This window comes from Melitaea cinxia, chromosome Z (genome assembly GCF_905220565.1).
Source record: "Melitaea cinxia chromosome Z, ilMelCinx1.1, whole genome shotgun sequence".
In the NCBI taxonomy this organism is placed as follows: domain Eukaryota; kingdom Metazoa; phylum Arthropoda; class Insecta; order Lepidoptera; family Nymphalidae; genus Melitaea; species Melitaea cinxia.
In genome coordinates this window covers 6,763,162-6,784,654 of record NC_059424.1, presented here as the reverse complement: position 1 = coordinate 6,784,654, position 21,493 = coordinate 6,763,162, and the positions used below count along the sequence as shown (strand labels likewise).

General features: G+C 32.8%; 1 protein-coding gene across 1 annotated transcript in view; it reads right to left on the bottom strand.

Annotated features, from left to right (window-relative positions):
- Positions 1 to 21,111, bottom strand: part of LOC123668536 (tyrosine-protein kinase Abl) — a 46,482-nt gene extending 25,371 nt beyond the window's left edge. Inside the window, exons 1-3 of the mRNA XM_045602269.1 lie at positions 20,939 to 21,111; positions 1,218 to 1,323; positions 105 to 217 (exon numbers count right to left, since the gene is read on the bottom strand). Of these exons, the coding sequence (XP_045458225.1) occupies positions 105 to 217; positions 1,218 to 1,323; positions 20,939 to 21,065 (346 nt within the window). The 5' untranslated portion in view covers positions 21,066 to 21,111. The remainder of the gene's footprint in view (positions 1 to 104; positions 218 to 1,217; positions 1,324 to 20,938) is intronic.
- Positions 21,112 to 21,493: the final 382 nt, after the last annotated feature.

Sequence of the window (21,493 nt, the reverse complement as noted above, 5' to 3'; positions counted from 1 at the left end):
GTGAAATAGATCGCATAATTTGCGATCTATTACGTTACTGCAAAAGGCAGTTATATATTTTTTAATAATACTCAAGGAATTATAATAAGTACGTTTTGTTTTACCTTTCTTGAGGTTAAGTTGATTTTCACCTCCAGCTTGAAAATCGTAAAGAGCGACGAAAAGTTGAGGATCATCTTCTTCGTGGTGCGCTAACAAGTTCTCTTTCGAAGTCCATCTATCATAAAAATCAATATTTTTTCTTACAAGTGATTTATACTATAATATTATAGAGAGCGAAGATTTTAATGTTTGTTTGTTTGCATTTAATAGGTTACGAAACTACTGAATCAATTTGAAAAATCCTTTCACTGTTTGGTAGCTACACTGTCCGCGCGTGACATAGGCTATATTATATTAAAAAAAAAAAATAGGAGAAAATATACTTTATAATTTTTTGTGAAATATCCGTGCGAAGCCGGGCGTGATGTTAGTCTATATATATATATAGTCTAGCTATTCAAAGGGGGAACGCTGTCAGTATCTTCGGAACCTTGCCTAAAGGGACTCCTTTTAATAATATTTATTATAATAATATTAAGGTTTTTTAGTTTAATGTAATTTATATATATATAAATGAATGTTTGTATGTCCTTTATAGAATTGTAAATTATGCATTTGATCATGTCATGATCTTCAGCAATGGGTATGCATGCCCACAAAGGTTACCGAGTTGGTATGACCAAAAAATAAAAATAAAAAAGGGCCGCAACGCACGCAGAGTACTAAAGCTAGTAATTTATAAAGACAAAATGAGTCGTAGATATCTATGTACCCGCATTTCTTTGAACGACTGCACAAAAATGGATAATATCTTTATTATCAGTACAAGGTTTCTTATAATAGAAGAGACATAAAAAATCAAGTCATTAGCTACCTCAGCTAGTGAATTATAAATAATATAACAGTAGCAGCGTCTTCTAGCAGTAGCTTTGGCAGCGAGACGGTTACACCCACGTTCATTTGAGAAAAAAAGAAAAAGATAGCCACTAGAAAAAGCATTTTCCATTTCGAACCAGTATTATCTGATATTAGCGCGTTTAAACAAACAAACGTTTCGGCTGTACATACTTATATTACATTTTATACCAATTTTACCTTTTATAGTATTCTAATGTCGAGTAGTTATCGTTGAAATCAGTCAGTAACGTGAAATATCAAATATAATTATACGAAACCTGTTGGCGGTGTCGAGGGGTTGTGGGGTAGCAGGCGCGGCGGAGGCGCCTTCACCATCCGGTAAGTCTGGAATATGCGGTAAAGGCCGACTCTGAAGTAGGGCCTCTGAAACAAAAGATATAACTTATATTTATTTCTTGGCAATATCCTTCAACCTTCATTCAGATTATAAATACCTATATGTTATATAAGTTATTCAAAAATGTTGATTTCATATTGTAACTCGATTTGCACTAAAAAATGGTATTATGAGTATTCGTAAAATATTTTAATGATATGTACGCACAATGTGCCATCATTAAAAAGGCTTATGAGATAAGCCTATTAGTAGAGAAGCTCGTTACGGCGCGACGTCGACGACATTGAGTCTGCGTCGTAATCAGACGGTATATTAATTACAACTAGTTCTTTTTTAAATATAACTAATAGTTTATCAAATGAATACACTTATTCGTATATAACTAATTACATACATACATATATTTATACTTTAAATAGAGCAACCACGGAAATAAAATTTTTTTTAAGCTGAAACTTTTAATTTAACCCTAGTTACCTAGGGTCTTTAATTGCCATTGCAAAATAAAACATTATAAAAACTACGAAGTAATGAAAAAAACGCAACACCAAAAAATAATGTTCGAAAACCGCATCTTTTCAGCTCGTAAAAATGGATAATAAAAATAAAGGATATGAGCTGATAATAAGACTTCAAAAACTCAAGTATATAATTTTACTCGTATTAATAAACAGCATAAGTTTTACGACGTCACTGCATTGAATAATATCATTGAAATCGAATCACACGTAAGTCGGGTGCTACCACATATGGTATCAGGAGCGCAACGATGAGTCACGTGGCGGGAACTGAGTTTATTCACGTTCCAGAATACAAACACTCCAATAGTTTTAACTGCTCCGTGTTTATTATAACATCCAATTTGTAAGGCATATACAAAGATATATGCTTTCTGTCAAGAACATTTACAACAATTATAAATGAACTAGTGATCGCCCAGTGGTCTAAATTCGATAATAATTACTCTATAATAATAAACAAAAGAGTATATATTCCTGTGTGTAAAATACAGGGTAAGGTTTACAGGTAAGGGTTAATGTTTTTTTCAATTAAAAAAAAAAAAAAAAAATTTAGTAATCTGTATTCCTCCTCTATACATATAAATTTTGTGTGTAAAATTTCATACTCCTCCGTCCGCTCAAATTTCGTAAAAAGGGTTACAAAGTTTAGTTCACGTATTATAATATACAGAAAAACTAACACGAATAAAACAAGTATATTTTAATAAATAAGAAATGCTTATCAATATTATGTTGATTTTCAAATCCAACTATTTTTCAATCTTCCTATATCCATTCACAATCAATGCCCCGCGGTTTCATAAGCGTTAATTTGCGGGAAAAAAATAGTCTATAAGCCCTGTCTTCCACGGTGAATGGGTTTTCTAGCACAAAAGGAATTTTTCAATTCAATATTGAAACAAATAAACTTTTCAGCTTCATAATACAATTACTATAGATTATAGACATGTCCAGTTCAAATTCACATTTACATTTTATTTTTTGTAAGATTAAGGAAAATATATAGGTAAGGCATGTTGTATGAAAAAAAAATATGAGTGCAATCGCCTGAACAAAATTTTGAATATTAACAAAAGTGTCTGTCAGCTGTAACACGAGACTGGAATTGACTCCGTAAGAACAAATACAGTAATATTTAAAAATTAAAATCTTACATGAAATTAATAAAACGATAATTGAGTAGTATAATAAAACTCTAAAATCTAAACATAAATAATTGACACTTGCTATTCGTGTTGGGCCAGTGATACTGGTATACTATTATACCTAATCTTACATGAACAGCTAAAAGCTGTAAAATGTCATTCTTAGTGTCACAAAGCGTAAGCTTCACTGAGTGTAAGCGTCAGTTGTTTGTTGTTGTTGTTTCACCATATTGTTTTTATAGCAAGGGCCTTATATCGTTTCCTAAGAATTAAACTCCGACAAAATGCTTATACTAAAAAGTGTATATGAAAAAATACATGGCTTATATTTGTAAAACCTAATCGCAACGCATGATATACCAACTCGATCATTTCATCAGTGTAGGTGTCACATTTAAGTGGTGTATAATACAGTACGTGTAACGGAGGCTTTATTGAACCTTGTAGGTGGATCAAAGGTTACCGGGAAGTGAGCGACGAGTGCACCTGGCAAACGATTCCGCTTGCATCCACATTACGTATCAAACAATTCACGCTTCAACAGGAAAGCTATATTCGTTCCCCTTACGCTACCTAAATCGTTTTATCTTCAACAGACCGACAGACGTCGAAAGAGTGAAATCACCCTGTTATATAGAAAACAAATAGAGCATTTCGTTCTATTTTCGGCATAACGATATCGTCTCTCTGAATTTTATAGTATTCACAGTTTCCATGACCAATTACGTACTTATTGTTTAACAAAAATAAATATAATTGTATTACATTATTTTTGCATAATTACATAAATATTTTATTATTATAATTATGTGAATAAACACGTAGGTACACAACATAAGTCATATAACAGCAAGTTTTTGGAATTTTGTGATATTAAGACAAAAAGTTATCGTGCGTTATTGGGAGTTTTACATGACAGTAAACTGTTGCTTAGTACTCAGTAAATTGTTGACAATTCACGGAAAAGTAAGTTTTATACGTCAATATAAAAACATTATCATAAAATCGTTCAGACAAAGTTGTTATTTGTATTGTAAGAGTTAAAAATCTTATTAAACTGAAGTATTTAATTATTATTTTTTTTACATTACAACAAATAAAGCAAAGCACTATCTGGTCGTAATTTAGGTCGTTGAGATGGAAGCGTACCCATTCTATTTATGATTCCAGTCACATTTGTGTACGTGCTTATAAACCAGGTTCGGTACGCATAGAAAACGTGTGCAGATCTAATTACGTAAAAAATATTTCATCAACCTGGGTGAACTATAAATTTATACAAACAACAATTTCTATAAATTACCAACAATGAAAAATAACGAGCAGTGTGGGAGAGCACGAAATGTAATACAAATCTATTATTATAATGTAAGTTAGTCGATGTAAGTAAAAGACATAGTAGCTATGAGATAGACATCATAATTATTTTCATAAAACGTTGCTTTATGTTAGAATAGGTTTAGCAATTAACTACAACAAGCTGAGAACGCAAATTATGTAACGTGATAATATCCTTTTGTACTACACATCATCAATACGTCAATCATCTCATATAATATAGTCGATTTCGGTGTGCATCATAGTATTCATATTAACTTGAAGCTAGCTATACCTGTGCGAATAATTCGCACTAAATAAGTATAATAATGATCACTTTACAAAATTACAAAAAAGTATATTTATGCGTAAGTTGATTTGAAATTGAACAAAAATTTGCCGACCGTCAATCATGTTGACGTTGTTTCAAAATTAAATCCGTCATATATATAATTTTAATAATTAATTTACAAAAACAAAAGCTATAATACATTTTTTAGTTTTTGATGCCGGTAGAGCAAGCAATTATCTATAAAATGATATATAATTTATGTGGAGTAATTGTGAGGTTTTTTTTTCTAAAAAGGGAGGTAAACATCTTCTTAACCTTAGCGTATTAATATATATGATAAAATTTAAATATTATAAATATTTTGACATCACTTCTATAATATAAATGATTAATGGAGAAATATTTTATACATCGTATATGTTTTTATTTTATTTGGATGCAACGTTAAAATGTTAACTTGTATATTTGAAGTTTGTGGCTCTAATTTAGTTAAACTAAATATTTTATATATAAACGACAAAACAAATAATTGATGTCATATATCTCTGTCTAATCATAATGTCGTATTTAAAAAATAGAGGTTTTATTTATTTTATACTTTATTATACACCACAAATATATTACAAACAAAGCATAAATATAGTTACAGACAGTGAAGTACAATGGGCGGTTTTATTAGGAATTTTTAAGGTTTTTATTAGGTTTTATTACGAAAGTTTTCTGGTTACCTAGTACTAAATTTAGCACTTGATCAATTTATCAATCGATGGATATATTGCGCCTCTGGTGTTCTTGTTTCTAAGTACTATAGCTTGAGTATCTCTAATAAACTCCACATTTATAACACAACGTGCTTCACATTTCACACACAAATATGTGTATAAAAACATCAAGATTCATGCGACTTAATTTTTGGCTACATTACTACTAGTTACGCGTCTTTTTTTGTCTCATCATAGCAATTGTAAGTGGCAGAAGTCGAAGCGGAAATCATAAGAGTAGTAATTAGAGAACTGGATCGTCAGAAAGAAAGTAGCTGGTTTGTTCGTATGATTGCAGTAACCGGTTGGGGCGCCCGCGTCAGTACTACGTTTCCCCCACTTAATTCAAGCATTTACCAGACATGTAGAGTGGTTCTCTCGTTTATAAATCTCCCCCTCTCGCGTACATTTTAAATAAATAGTTTTATAGTTCAACTTCATATGTAACATTTTTTTTTTGTAAAGTTGCCATAGCAAATATATTTCGGACGAGAAAATTTGCAAGCGTTTGTCACATTTTCAATATATGTAACTATGTAGCTATGCCCGCGACTTCGTCCGCGTAGCAAAAAAAGTTATTGTTCAGTTCACAGAGTTATAAAAAAAAATCTAAAATAAAAGTAGCCTAAGTTACCCCTTATTGCATCAGCTATTTGCCACTGAAAATCCCGTCAAAATCGGTCCAGCCGTTTCAGAGACGAGCAGGAACAAACAGACAGACAAAAATTGTAAAAAATGTTATTTTTGTATGTGTACCGTGTATACATCCATATGCATTTAGTAAAAAGAGGTTATTTTAATATTACAAACAGACACTCCAATTTTATTAATTTGTATAGATTAAAACGTCTGTAGCGGAAATAATTATATTTTTTTTATTGGCTAATAGTAAAATAATTTCATAAATCAATAACATACTTAGTATAAAGTATTTTACCCAAAAGTTACTCTAGTTTCTTAAGATAGAATGGTTGTCCAAATTCGAACTTCACGTCTTATGGTCTAGCATCCGTCACTCAGCACAACAAAAAATCTCAACAAGGAAAATTATTTTAATAAAATCACATTCGCACTTTAGCTTTTATACATAAAAAATTAATCAATCAACAGGTAGGTTTAAATTACATATAACTCAGATATTCAGACATTTAACAACCGACATCATTTAATATCAAAATATTTAACGTTAATGATTCTTTAATACTGATAAACTCGGCTAGTTTTTAAAGGTACAAATTTTATTGTAAGACCAAAGCGCAGCACAACTAACTCGTGTAGCCCGTTTAAAATTTGATTACAATACAATACAATCATCACATCACAAATACAACAAAGATTATCGCACTCGAGCGAGTCAAGGTCGTCGAGAAACCCAAATGAACTTCAATTGCAGGAAATGGTAGCTTGGATCTCTCCTAGATATCTTGAATGCGTTCTTGACCGTTTATTACTGTAATTGAGAAAATCAAAATATACGAATTCAATTTGAACAATAATTAGGAACATCATATTATTACAACTACATTAAATATAATGATTACGACATTAAAAATTAAGAAAAAGATTAACATTTAAGAATTGATACAACGTTTTTCACATAGAAAAATAAAATTTAACCTCACCATTGTTATGCGTTAAGGACGCCATTAATGTGTTTTTAAATCAGTCTGCATAAAATAGATACTTGAATAATATATATATATATATATATATATATACTAGGTGACCCGGCGAACTTCGCGCCCAGCAGTGACTTTTAAGTATTATCACAAATCTTTTGTATGGGAGTATAGAAAAGTGTTGTTTTTAGACTTTTTCAGAAAATTAATTTTTTTTTTTTTTTAGAATTTTTCTCTCCGTAAGAACCATCCTCGTACTTCAAGGAATATTTAAAAAAAAAGAATTAGCGAAATCGGTCCAACCGTTCTCGAGTTTTGCGCTTAGCAACACATTCAGCGACTCATTTTTATATTATAGATATATAAGTGGTGCACCTAGAAGACAAAGTGTACTTCTTTGAAGGATTTTTAAATTAAGAGCAATTTTATTAAATAATTCCGTTGCTAAATTAATTTTGGAAAGTGATAGAAGATCTGTGAAAAACAAATTCACATTTTGAAAAATTTAATTTGAGACCAATTTTATCAAACTCGTTTTTAATTTTGATTAAGTCTTCAACGACATCGTTCACTTTACCTCCTATGGTCCCATCATCTAGGTACCATATGTTCAATTTTGATTTTAAATTTGAGATACATTTGTGGATACCTAGACTAAAAAGAGCCGGACCTAATGGGTCTCCTTGCTGAACGAACTCTTACAATCTCAATTACTCTCGAAATCTTACAGTAGTATAATATAATATGATATGATAAATTGCATAGTATCAACAAAACACTTCTGTTTTTAGTGTAATATGTTTTGTACATAATAGAAATAAATCGCTGAAATGTATGAATGCACCCAATTTCCCAAGGGTAAGGTTTGTAAAAAAGAGTATTTAAAACAATCTATGATAGGTATATAAGAAAAATGGAGGTACGAAGGTCAACTAAGTTTACAATAAATAGTGCACAGAACTCATATAAGCCGGTAGGTAGCCTTTGACTGTTGCATTTAAATGACCATAAAATTCTATATTATAATCTTAAGTTATAATTATACGTAGTTTACATAGTGACACTTGGGGCAACATTGAAGACTTTTTCAATACTGGCTTAGAATTTGATATATATACTAGCAGTGCCCGCGACTTTATCCGCGTGGATTTAACAAAAAAGTTATTTTTCAATTCGCAGTTATAAAATAAATAGATTTCTAAAATAAAAGTAGCCAAGTTACTCCTTACTACATAACAAACAGACACACAAAATATATATAATAGATATAATGATAATATATAATAAAAATTATAAAAAATGTTATTTTGGTATATGTACCATACATACATATGAATTTATTTAAAAGCGGTTATTTTAATATCACAGACACTCCAATTTTATTTATTTGTATAGAGATGTATAGATTAAAATTTCATCTAATTAAATTGAACATTTTCGTATGGTAAAATTTGTGTAAAAAGTCCAGCTTTTATTTTACACTGAGCAGTTAGAGTGGTGGATTGCGGCATGTGTGGAATGCAATTGTGTGTTAATACGTCCAAGTTTCCGCTCAATAACACTGGTGAGCACTTACGTGCTCGATCGTTGCTAGATTATAATAAAAGCTACTTTAAAGTTTTATCATTTTATTTGATTTTCCATAGTTATCTTATATCGCATTGCCAATCAATATTCCATTTATGGGATGCATTTTTGAAAGAACATAAAGTGCGTTGTAGGATTCTGATGATTAAATAGTTTCAATTTATTCTGTTATTAGATTTATATTCTACCTTCGGTTCGCTCGCTCAAGTTTTCTTTTGTTGCGTTTCTTTTTTTGCTCAAGTTTGCGATTTTCACGTCAGTATATATTATTTTATTATTTTTTTTATCAAAAACCTACACATAGGTTTAAATTATTAGACTTAAAAACACTTCCGAACTATTACCTCCTTATAGGTGAAACTTCCAAAAGGCTGTGTAAGACAATTATAAGTTACAACACGCAATAAGCAAATATAATTTTTAAAGTACCTACTTTTATTATTTATAAAATGTCAGGTTTCAGTAACATACTTTAAGTGCAAAATTATGAGATATTTCCGTAGAATAAAATTTTTACTCCACTGAAACAAATGAAAGCCATTAAACCAATCAATCAGAATAAAAATTTTCTCAAATTAAATCAGTAGCTAATATCTGAAGACCAAAAATGAATAGGGAAGACCTTATTTTAAAACAGCCTCTACACCATAATAAAATAAAATTCTGTAAATTCTTAACAGATGGTTATGTATGTTAGAATATAGAGGTTTAATTTTTTTAAAGAAATTTTAGGCATACAGTATGTCATTAGCATTGTTAATACTAAAGGTGGATTTACATATATTTGACTGTCGCGTCATGTCGTGTCGTGTCGTGTCATGACGTGACGGCTAGCGTTTACATTATTATGTCGTGTTTTGAGTTTTGACGCATCAGAACGATATTTTGAATCAATACAGCCGCAGCTCTAGAAAAGGTCAAACGTTTAAAATGTTCTATGAGTCATTGGATTCTGATTCAGATTTATAAGAAGATATTCAATTTTTAATGCTCACAACTCTTTAAAAAAAAAAGAAAGAATGAGAAGGAGATTTTGGATTCGTCCAATCAATAGACAAATATATATATTTAAAAAATATCATATATTATATTTTTTATGTTTTATATTATAAATATCATTATATTATCGTACAATTTCAATTAAGTCATCCATTTATAAGAGCCAAACAAACTATTATTTTACAATTTACGTAAATAAACAAACGACGCTGACGCGTTATAACACAGCACTGGCACGCGAGCTCATTAATCTGACGTGTCGTGATTGCGCCGTTTCAGCATCTCCCGCAACCTGCTTATCTGACGCGAATCGGTATCGGTTCTGATGCGACACATCAGAAGCCATCTCGACATGTCACAACCCATCAATGTAAACGTTGCCATACAAAATGTATGATACCGATTCTGTTCTGACGCGACACGACACGTCAGTCAAATATAAATCCGCCTTAATTCAATAATCAGTCTCTTTCACATAAAAAGAGAGCAGACCTTTAGACGGACCTGTGTTTAAGTACTGTGCAATTCTACTAATAATATAAACGCGAAAGTTTGTATGTATGGATGTATGGATGTTGGTCCCTTTTTCACGTAAAAACTACCGGATGGATTTTAATGAAAGTTTACAATTATACTTATACATTAAAATAACACATAGGCTATAATTTTTAAAGATAGTGTGTGAATTGTCCATTTTTTTTTATATCACTAGGTCGGCAAACAAGCGTACGGCTCACCTGATGGTAAGAGATTACCGTAGCTTATAGACACCTGCAACACCAGAAGCATCGCAAGCGCGTTGCCGACCCAATCCGCAATCCCCCCAGGAGCTCTGGTCACCTTACTCACCAACAGGAACACAATACTGCTTGAAAACAGTATTATTTAGCTGTGATCTTCTGTAAGGTCGAGGTACTACCCCAGTCGGGCTGCTCTATAATTTGAGCAGGAAATTCCTGCTGTGCCCTACCTCAGTTAGAATACAACGATAATTGTCAAGTAAGTCGGAAAACGTATATCTATCTTAATATATATAAAAGCGAAAGGTCACTCACTCATCACGAAATCTCCAAAACTATAACACCTATAAACTTGAAATTTGGCAGGTAGGCTTTTTATAAGACGTAGGCATCCGCTAAGAACGAATTTTATGAAACTCGACCCCGAAGGGGATAAAACGGGGGTTGGAAGTTTGTATGAAAGTCCTATGTTTTTGAAGTAAGAGACTTGAAATTTAAAATGTATGCTCTATAGATGGTGAAAATGTGTTCAAATAATTTATCTTTAGAAATCAACTCCCTTTTGGGGTTAAAACGGGGGATGGTAGGTTGACTCACTCATCACGAAATCTCCGAAACTATAACACCTACAAACTTGAAATTTGGCAGGTAGGTTCCTTATAAAGCGTAGACATCCGTTAGGAACGGATTTTACGAAATTCAACCCCTAAGGGGTTAAAACGGGGGTTGGAAGTTTGTGTGAAAGTCCCATGTTTTTGAAGTAAGAGACTTAATATTTAAAATGTATGCCTTATAGATGATGAGAAGGTGTCCAAATAATGTGTCTTTAGAAATCAACTCCCTTTTGGAGCTAAAACAGGAGATGGTAGGTTTACTCACTCATCGCGAAATCTCTGAAACTATAACACCTACAAACTTGAAATTTGGCAGATAGGCTCCTTATAGGGCGTAAACATCCGCTAAGAACGAATTTTATGAAAATCGACCGCTAAGGGGATAAAACGGGGGTCGGAAGTTTGTATGAAAGTCTTATGTTTTTGAAGTAAGAGACTTGAAATTTAAAATATATGCTCTATAGATGGTGAGGAGGTGTCCAAATAATGCATCGTAATATAAAAGAGAAAGGTCACTAACTCACTCATCACGAGAACTTAAAAACCGCTGGTAGTTCTATCCATCCAGGTTGGACAAAGATAAAATTTGGCACGGAGGTAGATTATAGTTAGCAGACGTCCGCTAAGAACGGATTTTACGATATTCTACCGCTAAGGGGGTTTATTTGGGGTTGATAGTTTGTATGAAACATATACAGCCTGAAAAAAAACCTAAAAATGTGGTGTATAGAGAGGTTTTATAAAAATAACTATTAAATTATACTAAATTGTGCCTTTTAAAAAGTTACTCAGATTGATAAGCATTTCAAGTGACTGAAATAAAAAAATAATTTGCGTTAAACATCTTATTAGTAATGCATATCTTCATAACCACCGCCGGACGTAGTCGCGGCCAACAGTTAGTGTATTATAAAACAAACTCCCCAAAAGTGTATGTGATCGATTCGCTCAAAATCTACTGAACGGATTTTCATGCGGTTTCACCATTGGAGAGAGGGCTCCACCGTTGGCAAGAGGAAGGTTTACGGAACGGCTAAGCCGATTTTGATGAGAGTTTCACTGGAAGTTTGCCGGGAAAACTTTGTGACACACTAATTTCAACGCGGGCGAAGCCGCGGGCACAGCTAGTAATTTATAGGAGAAATGTTTATCTTAATTAGTCATACAAATAAATTATAGGTAAAAAAAAACTAAAAAAACCACGCTTTATAGCTCATCGAACTAAAAAGTAGAACTAAGTATATACTAGAAAAATAGCTACAACATATTGTGTTTGCAGGCAAACGCAGAAAAACCGACTTTATTATATCGACAAGTAATACAACGTAGGTAGACGAAAAAATAGTCAAGTAAATACGCATTATCAAAGATTACTCCAAAAGTTGTAATCAGATCTCGATGAATTTTAAAAGTGGCCACATGATAAACATCGGCTTTCGATTAAATTAAAAATCATCAAAATCGGTACACACAGTAAAAAGTTATGCAATTTTCGAGAGTTTTCCTCGATTTCTCTGGGGTCCCATCATCAGATCCTGGTTTCCTTATCATGGTACCAAACTAGGGATATTTCCTTTCCAACAAAAAAATAATTATCAAAATCGGTTCATAGACGACTCGAATTGAGTAACCTCCTCCTTTTTTTGAAGTCGGTTAAAAAGAAGGAAAGTAGAACTGTATACTTATTACACTGGTAGAATTCAGAGTAAAACACGTGAATTGAATTATTCTCTTAATAACTTAAATTTTATTATCATTTTATTTGAAGTACTTAATTATGATTGATTGTTTCGTCTTCTACTACTGTAATATAAACTCTTTGTAGTTAAAAATTATTTTGTACTTTTTAGTTCGATTAGCTATAAAAGCGTGTTTTATTTTTATTTTTAAACTAAAATTTATTTTTTAAGTTCGATTTTTCAATTAATTATTTGCGAACATGTGATAGTATTGAAATGTCTTACGAACTCTTTCGTAATCTAGTCATTTCGTCTAAAGCTTCACTGTTGTATGGGGTTTTTCCTATTAACTTAGAGCAATCAAGTTCTTCAATCCGAATAGAATAACTATTCCGCGCGGAGCGAAGCCACGAACTTACGCCACGCGAAGCGGGCGGGAAACAGCTAGTAAGGAATAAACAAGGTAAAAATGCAACTAGCCTGAATAAGTATCTGCCTCCGTTGTGCTGTGCAGAGTGCCCGAGCGAAAGAGTAAGTCCGAAACCGCAGGGATGTGCAGATCGCGCGTTAGCTTTATCTCTCTTACTTCCTTACAGAGGATCCACGTAAGAATTTATTAAGCCTCGCGGTCCTAATATGGATATTGAATTATTGCATTACTGTTACTGAATTATTGCATTGTCACCGGTCCTTGTTATATGTGCAAAGTTTCAAATTAGTCAAACTTCTGGAAATTGGTGAAAATTATGCTCAAAGATTCCATTACATACATATACATACATACAAGCCAAGCTAATAAAAGCGTGGTAAAAAAGTCCACGACAGACCATAAATACAATAATAATTGTGTTTGCTCGTAAACGATAAAAACCGACTTCAATTACATCGACAAGTAATACAACGTAAGTAGACGACAAAAATTAACAAACGCACTAGTCGTCACTACGATTTTCGAGGGTTTCCCTCGATTTCTTTGGGATTCCATCATCAGATCCTAATTTCCTTATCATGGTACCACACTTGACATATTTCTTTCAAACAAAAAAAGAAATATCAAAATCGGTTCATGAACGACAAAGTTATACCCGAACATACATAATATATAATATATATATATATATATATTATGTATGTTCGGGGGGTATATATATACGGTCGAATTGTGTAACCTTCTCCTTTTTTGGAGTCGGTTAAAATTTGACAACATATTTCTAATGCACGTTTGGTATTTTTATGTTATGTATTGATTTTTATGTCGCAAAACCAATTTTGATGAATTTTGGTATAAACATAGATATTGAGAAGATAATAAGCTACTCGAAGTACTTACTAATCCCGCGCAGACGAAGTAGCGGGTACCAGCTAATAGTTAATAAATAAATAATTAAGGTTTTTTTCATTCTAAGATATATTAAATACTAGCTGACCCGGCAATCGTTGTCTTGCCGCTAAATAGGGGTTGGTGGTAGAGGGTTGAAAATTTAGGGTTGTATGTATTTTTTAATGTTGTATCATAAAAAAATAGAAATTAAAAATTTTGTCTAAAAAAAAAAAATTTAGGGGTGGACTACCCCTAACATTTAGGGGGATGAAAAATAGATATTGGCCGATTCTCATAGATACCGGATAAGCACAAAAAATTTCATCAAAATCGGTCACGCCGTTTCGGAGGAGTATGGCAACGAAAACTGTGACACGAGAATTTTATATATTAGATGATTTAATCTTACAAACATATAAAAGTAGCTGACATTGGGAAGAAATGGAAGGCTGAAAATTTAGCTCACTAGTGTGATAACGTATTATTGAAAATTCTGTAATTAAGTACTAAGAAAGAAGAAACAAAACCATACATAAATTATATTACTATTAGGATAATATATACATATATATATATATATATATATATATATATATATATATAAAAATCCGAACCTTTTTCATTCAGTGCAATCAACATTTTTTGTTTGCTCTCAAGAGAAACTTTGTCATCAAAAAACGCAAGCGCAACAAGTTCTTCGGACAGATACCACAAATGCCCTAAGAACTTCCTTAGAGCTCTTTTGGACATAGCTTTGTTTATATTTTTAAATTTCTTAAGATTTTTTACAACCACAAGTCATCACACAAGTCAACAAGGAGGTGCTAAGTTGCCAAAGGAGTTTGGAACTAGCGTCTTACCTAAATCGTAACGACGGAAACGCAAATTTCAGTAACGGTTTTTAAGTTATTTTTTTGTCAGGTTAAACTGATCTCTGAACATAAAAAAGTTTAAGGCAGTAAATTACTTTTGCCATCCATCGTGCGCGATGTAGACCTGCTGGAGCTCTGAATGATATCCCTTTATTAGGCACATCTCCCAAAAATATTATAGAAAGTGTCAATAGTTCCTATTCGCCCCGTGGCTGATAACAGTTTAGCTGCTTTGCAGCAAATAAAATTTTACTGCCTGCTATATTTTATGTATCTTAAAATATCAGGGTCTAAAGAAACTACTGATCTTATTCTGGTCAATGTAAATGGTCTGTAAGGAGATCTGGTAAAGCTTTAGATTAGGTAAAACCGAATTTCGGGACAGTGGGGGGATGGGGGGGGAGAGGGTGGAGAACGCTACCCCTGGTACCACTGTCGCACCTCGGAACCCCATGGTTATGGAGATATCCATGGTTAAAGTTTTGAGGTTAGAAGAAGAATTTCGAAAGTTAGAGGAACGCTTGGCTCCGGCGCTACGGGAAGTGCAGCCCTTCCGCCCTTGCGTGCGAAAGCGCGCGAACGAATGCGTAGAGGAGCGGCTGAGGATGGTCGCCGAAGGCGACCAGCCTCAGCCGCTCCTCTACGCATTCGTTCGCGCGCTTTCGCACGGCGGGCGAGGGCTGCCCTCCCTTCGCCCCTCCGCGGCACAAAAAAAAACACTCTAGGGGTAGGACAGACCAAGACCACGTGGACAGTGGGGTGCTCCGATTCGGTTTTGGGTATTTTTCGAATTTCTAAACCTATATTCTAGCACGCAATGTTACTAATTTTATTAGAATATTATGTCTGACGCGTTATTTTGTTTAAAAGTGTCGATTTGTCACACAATGCAAACAGTACGAGCTCAAAGGTATTATAATAGCTTTAAATTCTTCTTCTAACCTCAAAACTTTAACCATGGATATCTCCATAACCATGGGGTTTTGAGGTATGACAGTGTTACCTTGTATAGATTCCCCTACACCCTCCACCCTCCACACCCAAAAACCCCATAATTCGTTTTTTTTTGTACGGAGCATGAGTGAGCGTGCTTTCTCGCACGCAAGGGCTGCACTTCCCGTAGCGCCGGAGCCAAGCGTTCCTCTAACTTTCGAAATTCTTCTTCTAACCTCAAAACTTTAACCATGGATATCTCCATAACCATGGGGTTCCGAGGTGTGACAGTGGTACCAGGGGTAGCGTTTCCCACCCTCTCCCCCCCCATCCCCTCACGGTCCCGAAATTCGGTTTTACCTAATCTAGATCTTAGCCGGAGATCTAAATAGTTTGAAGATAAATATTTCTGGTCCACTTGATGGAACTAGTAATTGAACTACGATTGCTTCTATTAGTATTTCCATGACATAGTGACGACAGGCCAACCAAAGAGCATCTTTTTCTATCTTTTTCTCTAATAGAATGCAAGTACCTGCTCTTAAACCAGTGCTGACCGCAGTGGTGTCGAAGCAAAAGCATTTTATTTTGTCGCTCATGTTCCAAGAACGAATAGTGTCATAAACAGATGAAGCACATGCCTCGCTAGTTCTATGAAGGAGTTTTGGAACTGCCAGAAGTTAATTTACACCCTGTCCTGACACAAAAATGATAAGGCGGTCCACTGTTTTGTATCTTGTTATGTCTTCGATCAGTTCGCCGTCCAAATAAACAGTAAGAGACGTATTTGGATTAAATTCTTTCTCTAAGGAATCCGCTAACCTTTGCCTTTGCTTCATACGCTGGCGACAAATTGAGAATGAATTTATATTGTACTCTGATGAATCGGTATCTGCACTTTTGAGCGTTGATGTCAAAAACCAGTTGCTTTCCTGTCACTTAATTTAACAAAGTCAAGGTTTGAAGCGCTACTCAAAGATGTTCTTTCTGCCGCGATTTCGTTTAAGTGGGACTTCTAAATCTGGCGTTGAAGGTCCCGCCCTCACTAAAATTTCGGTCGTTTAACTTTTACTTTCATTACTACTACTGCTAGTCGAATAAGATAGTATGCACTTTTCTCGTGGAGATTCAGTGTAACTTTTCAGTTTGTTGCCTATCTCAAGGCGTGACTGGTGCGTGCGGGAGGGAGAGGGGTAGATACGAGTGTCCTTGTACAGAATAATGTGACAACGAGTTGCATTAGTATGTTTTATCATGTATAAATGATGAATATAACTGTCTTATATATCTTGAGCTGCAAGTTATCATTATCGTATTTTTTTCAAACTTTGGCTCGAGGTAGCGACCCCTAATAACTTATCTAAAAAAATAAAAAATAAATAAAGGTTCTTTCTTTAGGTGATAGAAGCGAATGGCGGGCTGGCGCATTAATTTTTCCAAAAGTCGAAAAATAAGAAGCACCCTAATGGAGATGTATTAAGTAGGATAAAGTGAAGTAAAACAAAACAAGAAATGACAATTAGGTAAGGTTAGGTAACCGACAGTGAACAACAGGCCTATTTAAATATAAACCTAAATAAAATCATCTAGCCCCGTTTGATAAAACTACATGTAAAATGTTTTTGAAATATTTTTGACTTCTGTCTGAATCTTCTTCTGAGTGAATCAAAATTTTGTGGTGCAATGCAGATTTACAATATTATTTGTAGTACTATTTGCTTTGTTTTATAAAAATAATACGACATGAATTTTTTATAAATAAAGAATTTGTGAATTACTATAAACTATAAGTATTTCAATATAACAAATTGTTACTAATTTATACTGAAACCAATAACAAAAGATACTTTTGATTACCTCAGTGACAAAAAGGTCGTCAATTTTAATCTCATGTTGTTGTAGTATTTATACATTTACAACATGGTAGCTCATATGGTATTCATAGTATACAATATTTTTTTTTTTTTAGAAATTTATTACAAATTTTATAAGGTTATAGTGGTAGATTATAAATAAAACTATAAATAATAAACTAATAAATAAAACTTGTGCTATGACTATTTTCTTTTAATTTATTTTATAAACTATAAACATTTTTTTATCCATTGTGTGATTGTAAGTATTGCAATGTGAGGTGGACAGAAAACTGCAAGGATTATAGGTATATTTTCTTTCATTTAGAATGTGTAATTTCTTACGAGGAGGTAGTCCAACAGGGGCATTGAGTCGAGCGGTCCCATTTCACATTACTGTAATATGGGTAGGTACTAAGCAAACCCCAAAATGCTGGTATCTGCCAAGTCATTTGAGTTAAGCTTTATACTTTGCCATTGATTCTACCAGCGTTGGGACCATGCGCTGAGAATTTTTCAGATTTTATGAAATGAAGAAAGGTTAGCCTTCCCAGGTTCTTGGTCTATCCATCACTAGTATGTAAAATTTTTGTTTAAAAAAAATATAGCAAAATTTTTATAGTAAAATCAATTAAAAGTCATATCAATTGTTGTTATAAATACTTGATAATTTTTGTTACACTTGCTAAGAAAATTATTCTAATCTAAATTAGTAATGGATACCATTTAGGTAACCTGTAGGTGCTAAATAGATATTAAGATATAGAATATTTACAATAATTTAAAATAACTAAATCACTTTTTAACAGATTGACTGTATTTATTTTAAGTTTTTTCTGTGCACGCTGATTTTGATCACTTTTTTTTTTATTCAAAACCAGGTACTGGTCATGTTGTCTTATTTTTATTTGAGCGAGCTCTCTTAAGTTTATATGTTATCTCTAACAATTCGTATTGAATTAATTTTAACTATTTTAATGTCTCGTACATTCATCATTGCATTTATTGTAAAATACCAAAAGTATACCTAGGTCTAATTACTAATTGAGAAACTGTAATAATTTTGTATTTTTTCTATTTTCTTAATACATCAGATACATTTTTAAAATAGTGTCATACATTTATTCGGTACCTTAGGACTTTAATTTCAGGTAATTGTCTCCTGGGCTGCAGTAATGCAAATATGCAAATGTTTCAGAGTATATTGGCACAGGTCCCAATACCCAGTTGACGACTGACTGAATTGAACTATTGATTAGTGTTTTATAAAACTCGTAATTGGTCAATAATCCAAAGTATAAAATACATTTAAAAAAAATGACAAAATTGTTTACTATCAAGGATCATTACCAATTAATTGTTGATATTTTGTTTCTACTTATCATATACATTGCTGATTAAACGGTAAAAAATATTTTACAATATATGTTCATAGGACTTCAATGATACATAATTACGGTCAGAAACATTCGCTTTTGCACAAATATATTTTCACATTAACCACTGACAAGAATTTCATAAAAGAAGCGAGCTGTTCATAGAGCGGACTGCAACTTATTAAAGAAAAGCAAGCATATTATTTATAAAATTAGACAATTTCCTGTATCACCAATACGAAACAATTGTCTTAACAATAATTTGCATAATAAATTAACAACATGGTAGAGTAGTTACTGGATCCAACTGATGAGCCACAAGGCCGGTTGTTGCTTATAATCATGAAGATGACAAAAATTTGTATATGCATATGTATGTTTTAAAGGTATTTGAATTTGTAAGCCTAGACTATTTGTATCACAAACATAGGATCCACATTCTACTGGTACATTTAAAAGTGAGTAATTTATTCATTTACTTATATTTTAATCACAATATGAGCAATGAGTTGATGGTAAGTGCTTATGAAAGTTTGCAATAATACAAACAGACACATCATAAATAGATAGCTAGCTAGCTACAGGAACAATGGGAATGAGGAAGCAGTTAAGAAGTTGAAAAATACTGTTTTCTGCTCTCTTTCTCTCAAATTACGCATATTGAAGCACAGTAGCTTTACACTGCCATTTCCTGCTCTCAGTGAATCGAACTTGCTATGTTTGAACTATGGGCACCTAACTTCACCTAGACACTCTACTACAAAAAATATTTAATCTAATAACAAAACTGAAATAGGTCCAATTCATTAATCAAATTATTAATTCAGCCTATAACATCCTAAGGCCTCTTTGTCCATGTTGGAGAAAGATCAGAGCTTTATCCATTCTGTTCATTAACAAAGATAAAAAATTATTTGATCCCATTTTACATTTAATTATAACAATAAGGATATTCGGATACTATATTGTGACTCCAGCGTTAATTTAGCGTGACTAGCATGACTAGCGTAACTAGCGCTAAGTACAGTTTCAAATCTATTGTGGTTCTGTTTCCGTAATTTAATCACACTGAATATCCCTAGAGTGTTCTTTAGAAGCCGGAGACGTCACAGAAGGAAATTATGCCGATGAAGGTCTAATTTTGAGCTTAGGTTAGTAGTAGTTTTTTTTTTTTCAAGAAGTACCTACCAGTCACGCTAGATAGCCACACTGGTATCCGATCATCCTCAGCCTAATTATAAAGCTAAAATTGTAATAAGGCTTAAACAACAGAATGGGTTTGAAGGAAATGAATCGAAGTTATACTGAGAGAAAGTACTAACGTACCTTTGACCAAAAAATTAACTACCTTCCTAGTTCCCTAGAGAGTGAGTGTAAAGATAACAGGCAAAACACATTATGAATGAAGTTACAGTTTCAGCTTGTTATTAATATAAAAATATAATAAATACATTTACTAAATTCATTAATATTTCGCAAAAGCTTGTTGCAGGCAATTGGTTAGAAATTAAATAATTTATAATGTAATTTGTTATTAAATAAATATTTATAATTTACTAAACTGAAAATGATGATTGCTAAAATGTTAAATATTTTTCAAAGCTTACACAATTCTCAAAATTCTTGTAACAAAAATACTAAGACTGCAAAATATTTATTTTCAGATTTTGAACTATGGTCTGAACAGATAATAAATTAAGGCTAACAATAGAACATATAGAACCTGATAAAATAGGATCATCAAAAATTAAAGTATGTAGTATTTAATAAATATATTTTCATGTAAGAATTATATATATATATCAAAAACATATACTAAAAAGATTAACAAGAATGACAGAAAAAAACATTTTAGAAACAATTACAAAAAGATACACATACAATTATTGTATGCTAAAAGTATTGATAAAAAAAGCTTATTACAAGTTTATAATTATGACTTCAGCTTTGCTTCTGAATAAATTTAAAGAGAAATATAATAATGTAAGTTATCATAAATAAGGGTGACTCACCGCTGTGTTCTGTAAAAATATTCGAGCCTAGCATGCGGGGGTCTTTGGGCACCCGAGGCTTGTTCCTCGCCGATCGCATGGACGCGCCGCTGGTCGTGCCGCGTTCCTTGGCCTGCTGAGCACCCATTTTGTTCTACCACAGTCGCCACCCTCGTAGCCCCGAAACCGGCGAGCGACCCTTCTTCACTCACACTAATTCAATAAATATATCAATAGCTCGACGTACACAAACTCCATTCTTTATAAATTCTTCACTACTCTTAGATTATTGAGTCTTTGTTGAAACATAAAATTTTTGCAAACTTAAGTTAAGATCACGTTAACATATAATCATGTTTTAATATTACCGTATTTAATTACTGATATATAAAACAACCTCCGCCATTATGTGCAACTGACATGTTTGGTTTGACGTCGATTTTTTATTTTTCAATTGATGCCGATGAGGGCACTACTATCGAATTTAATGTTGCAAGACTGTTAAATGCATGATTTTTTATGCCTTGCAACATTTGATACGCTACATATTCGGAAACGCGTACGTCAATTACAATT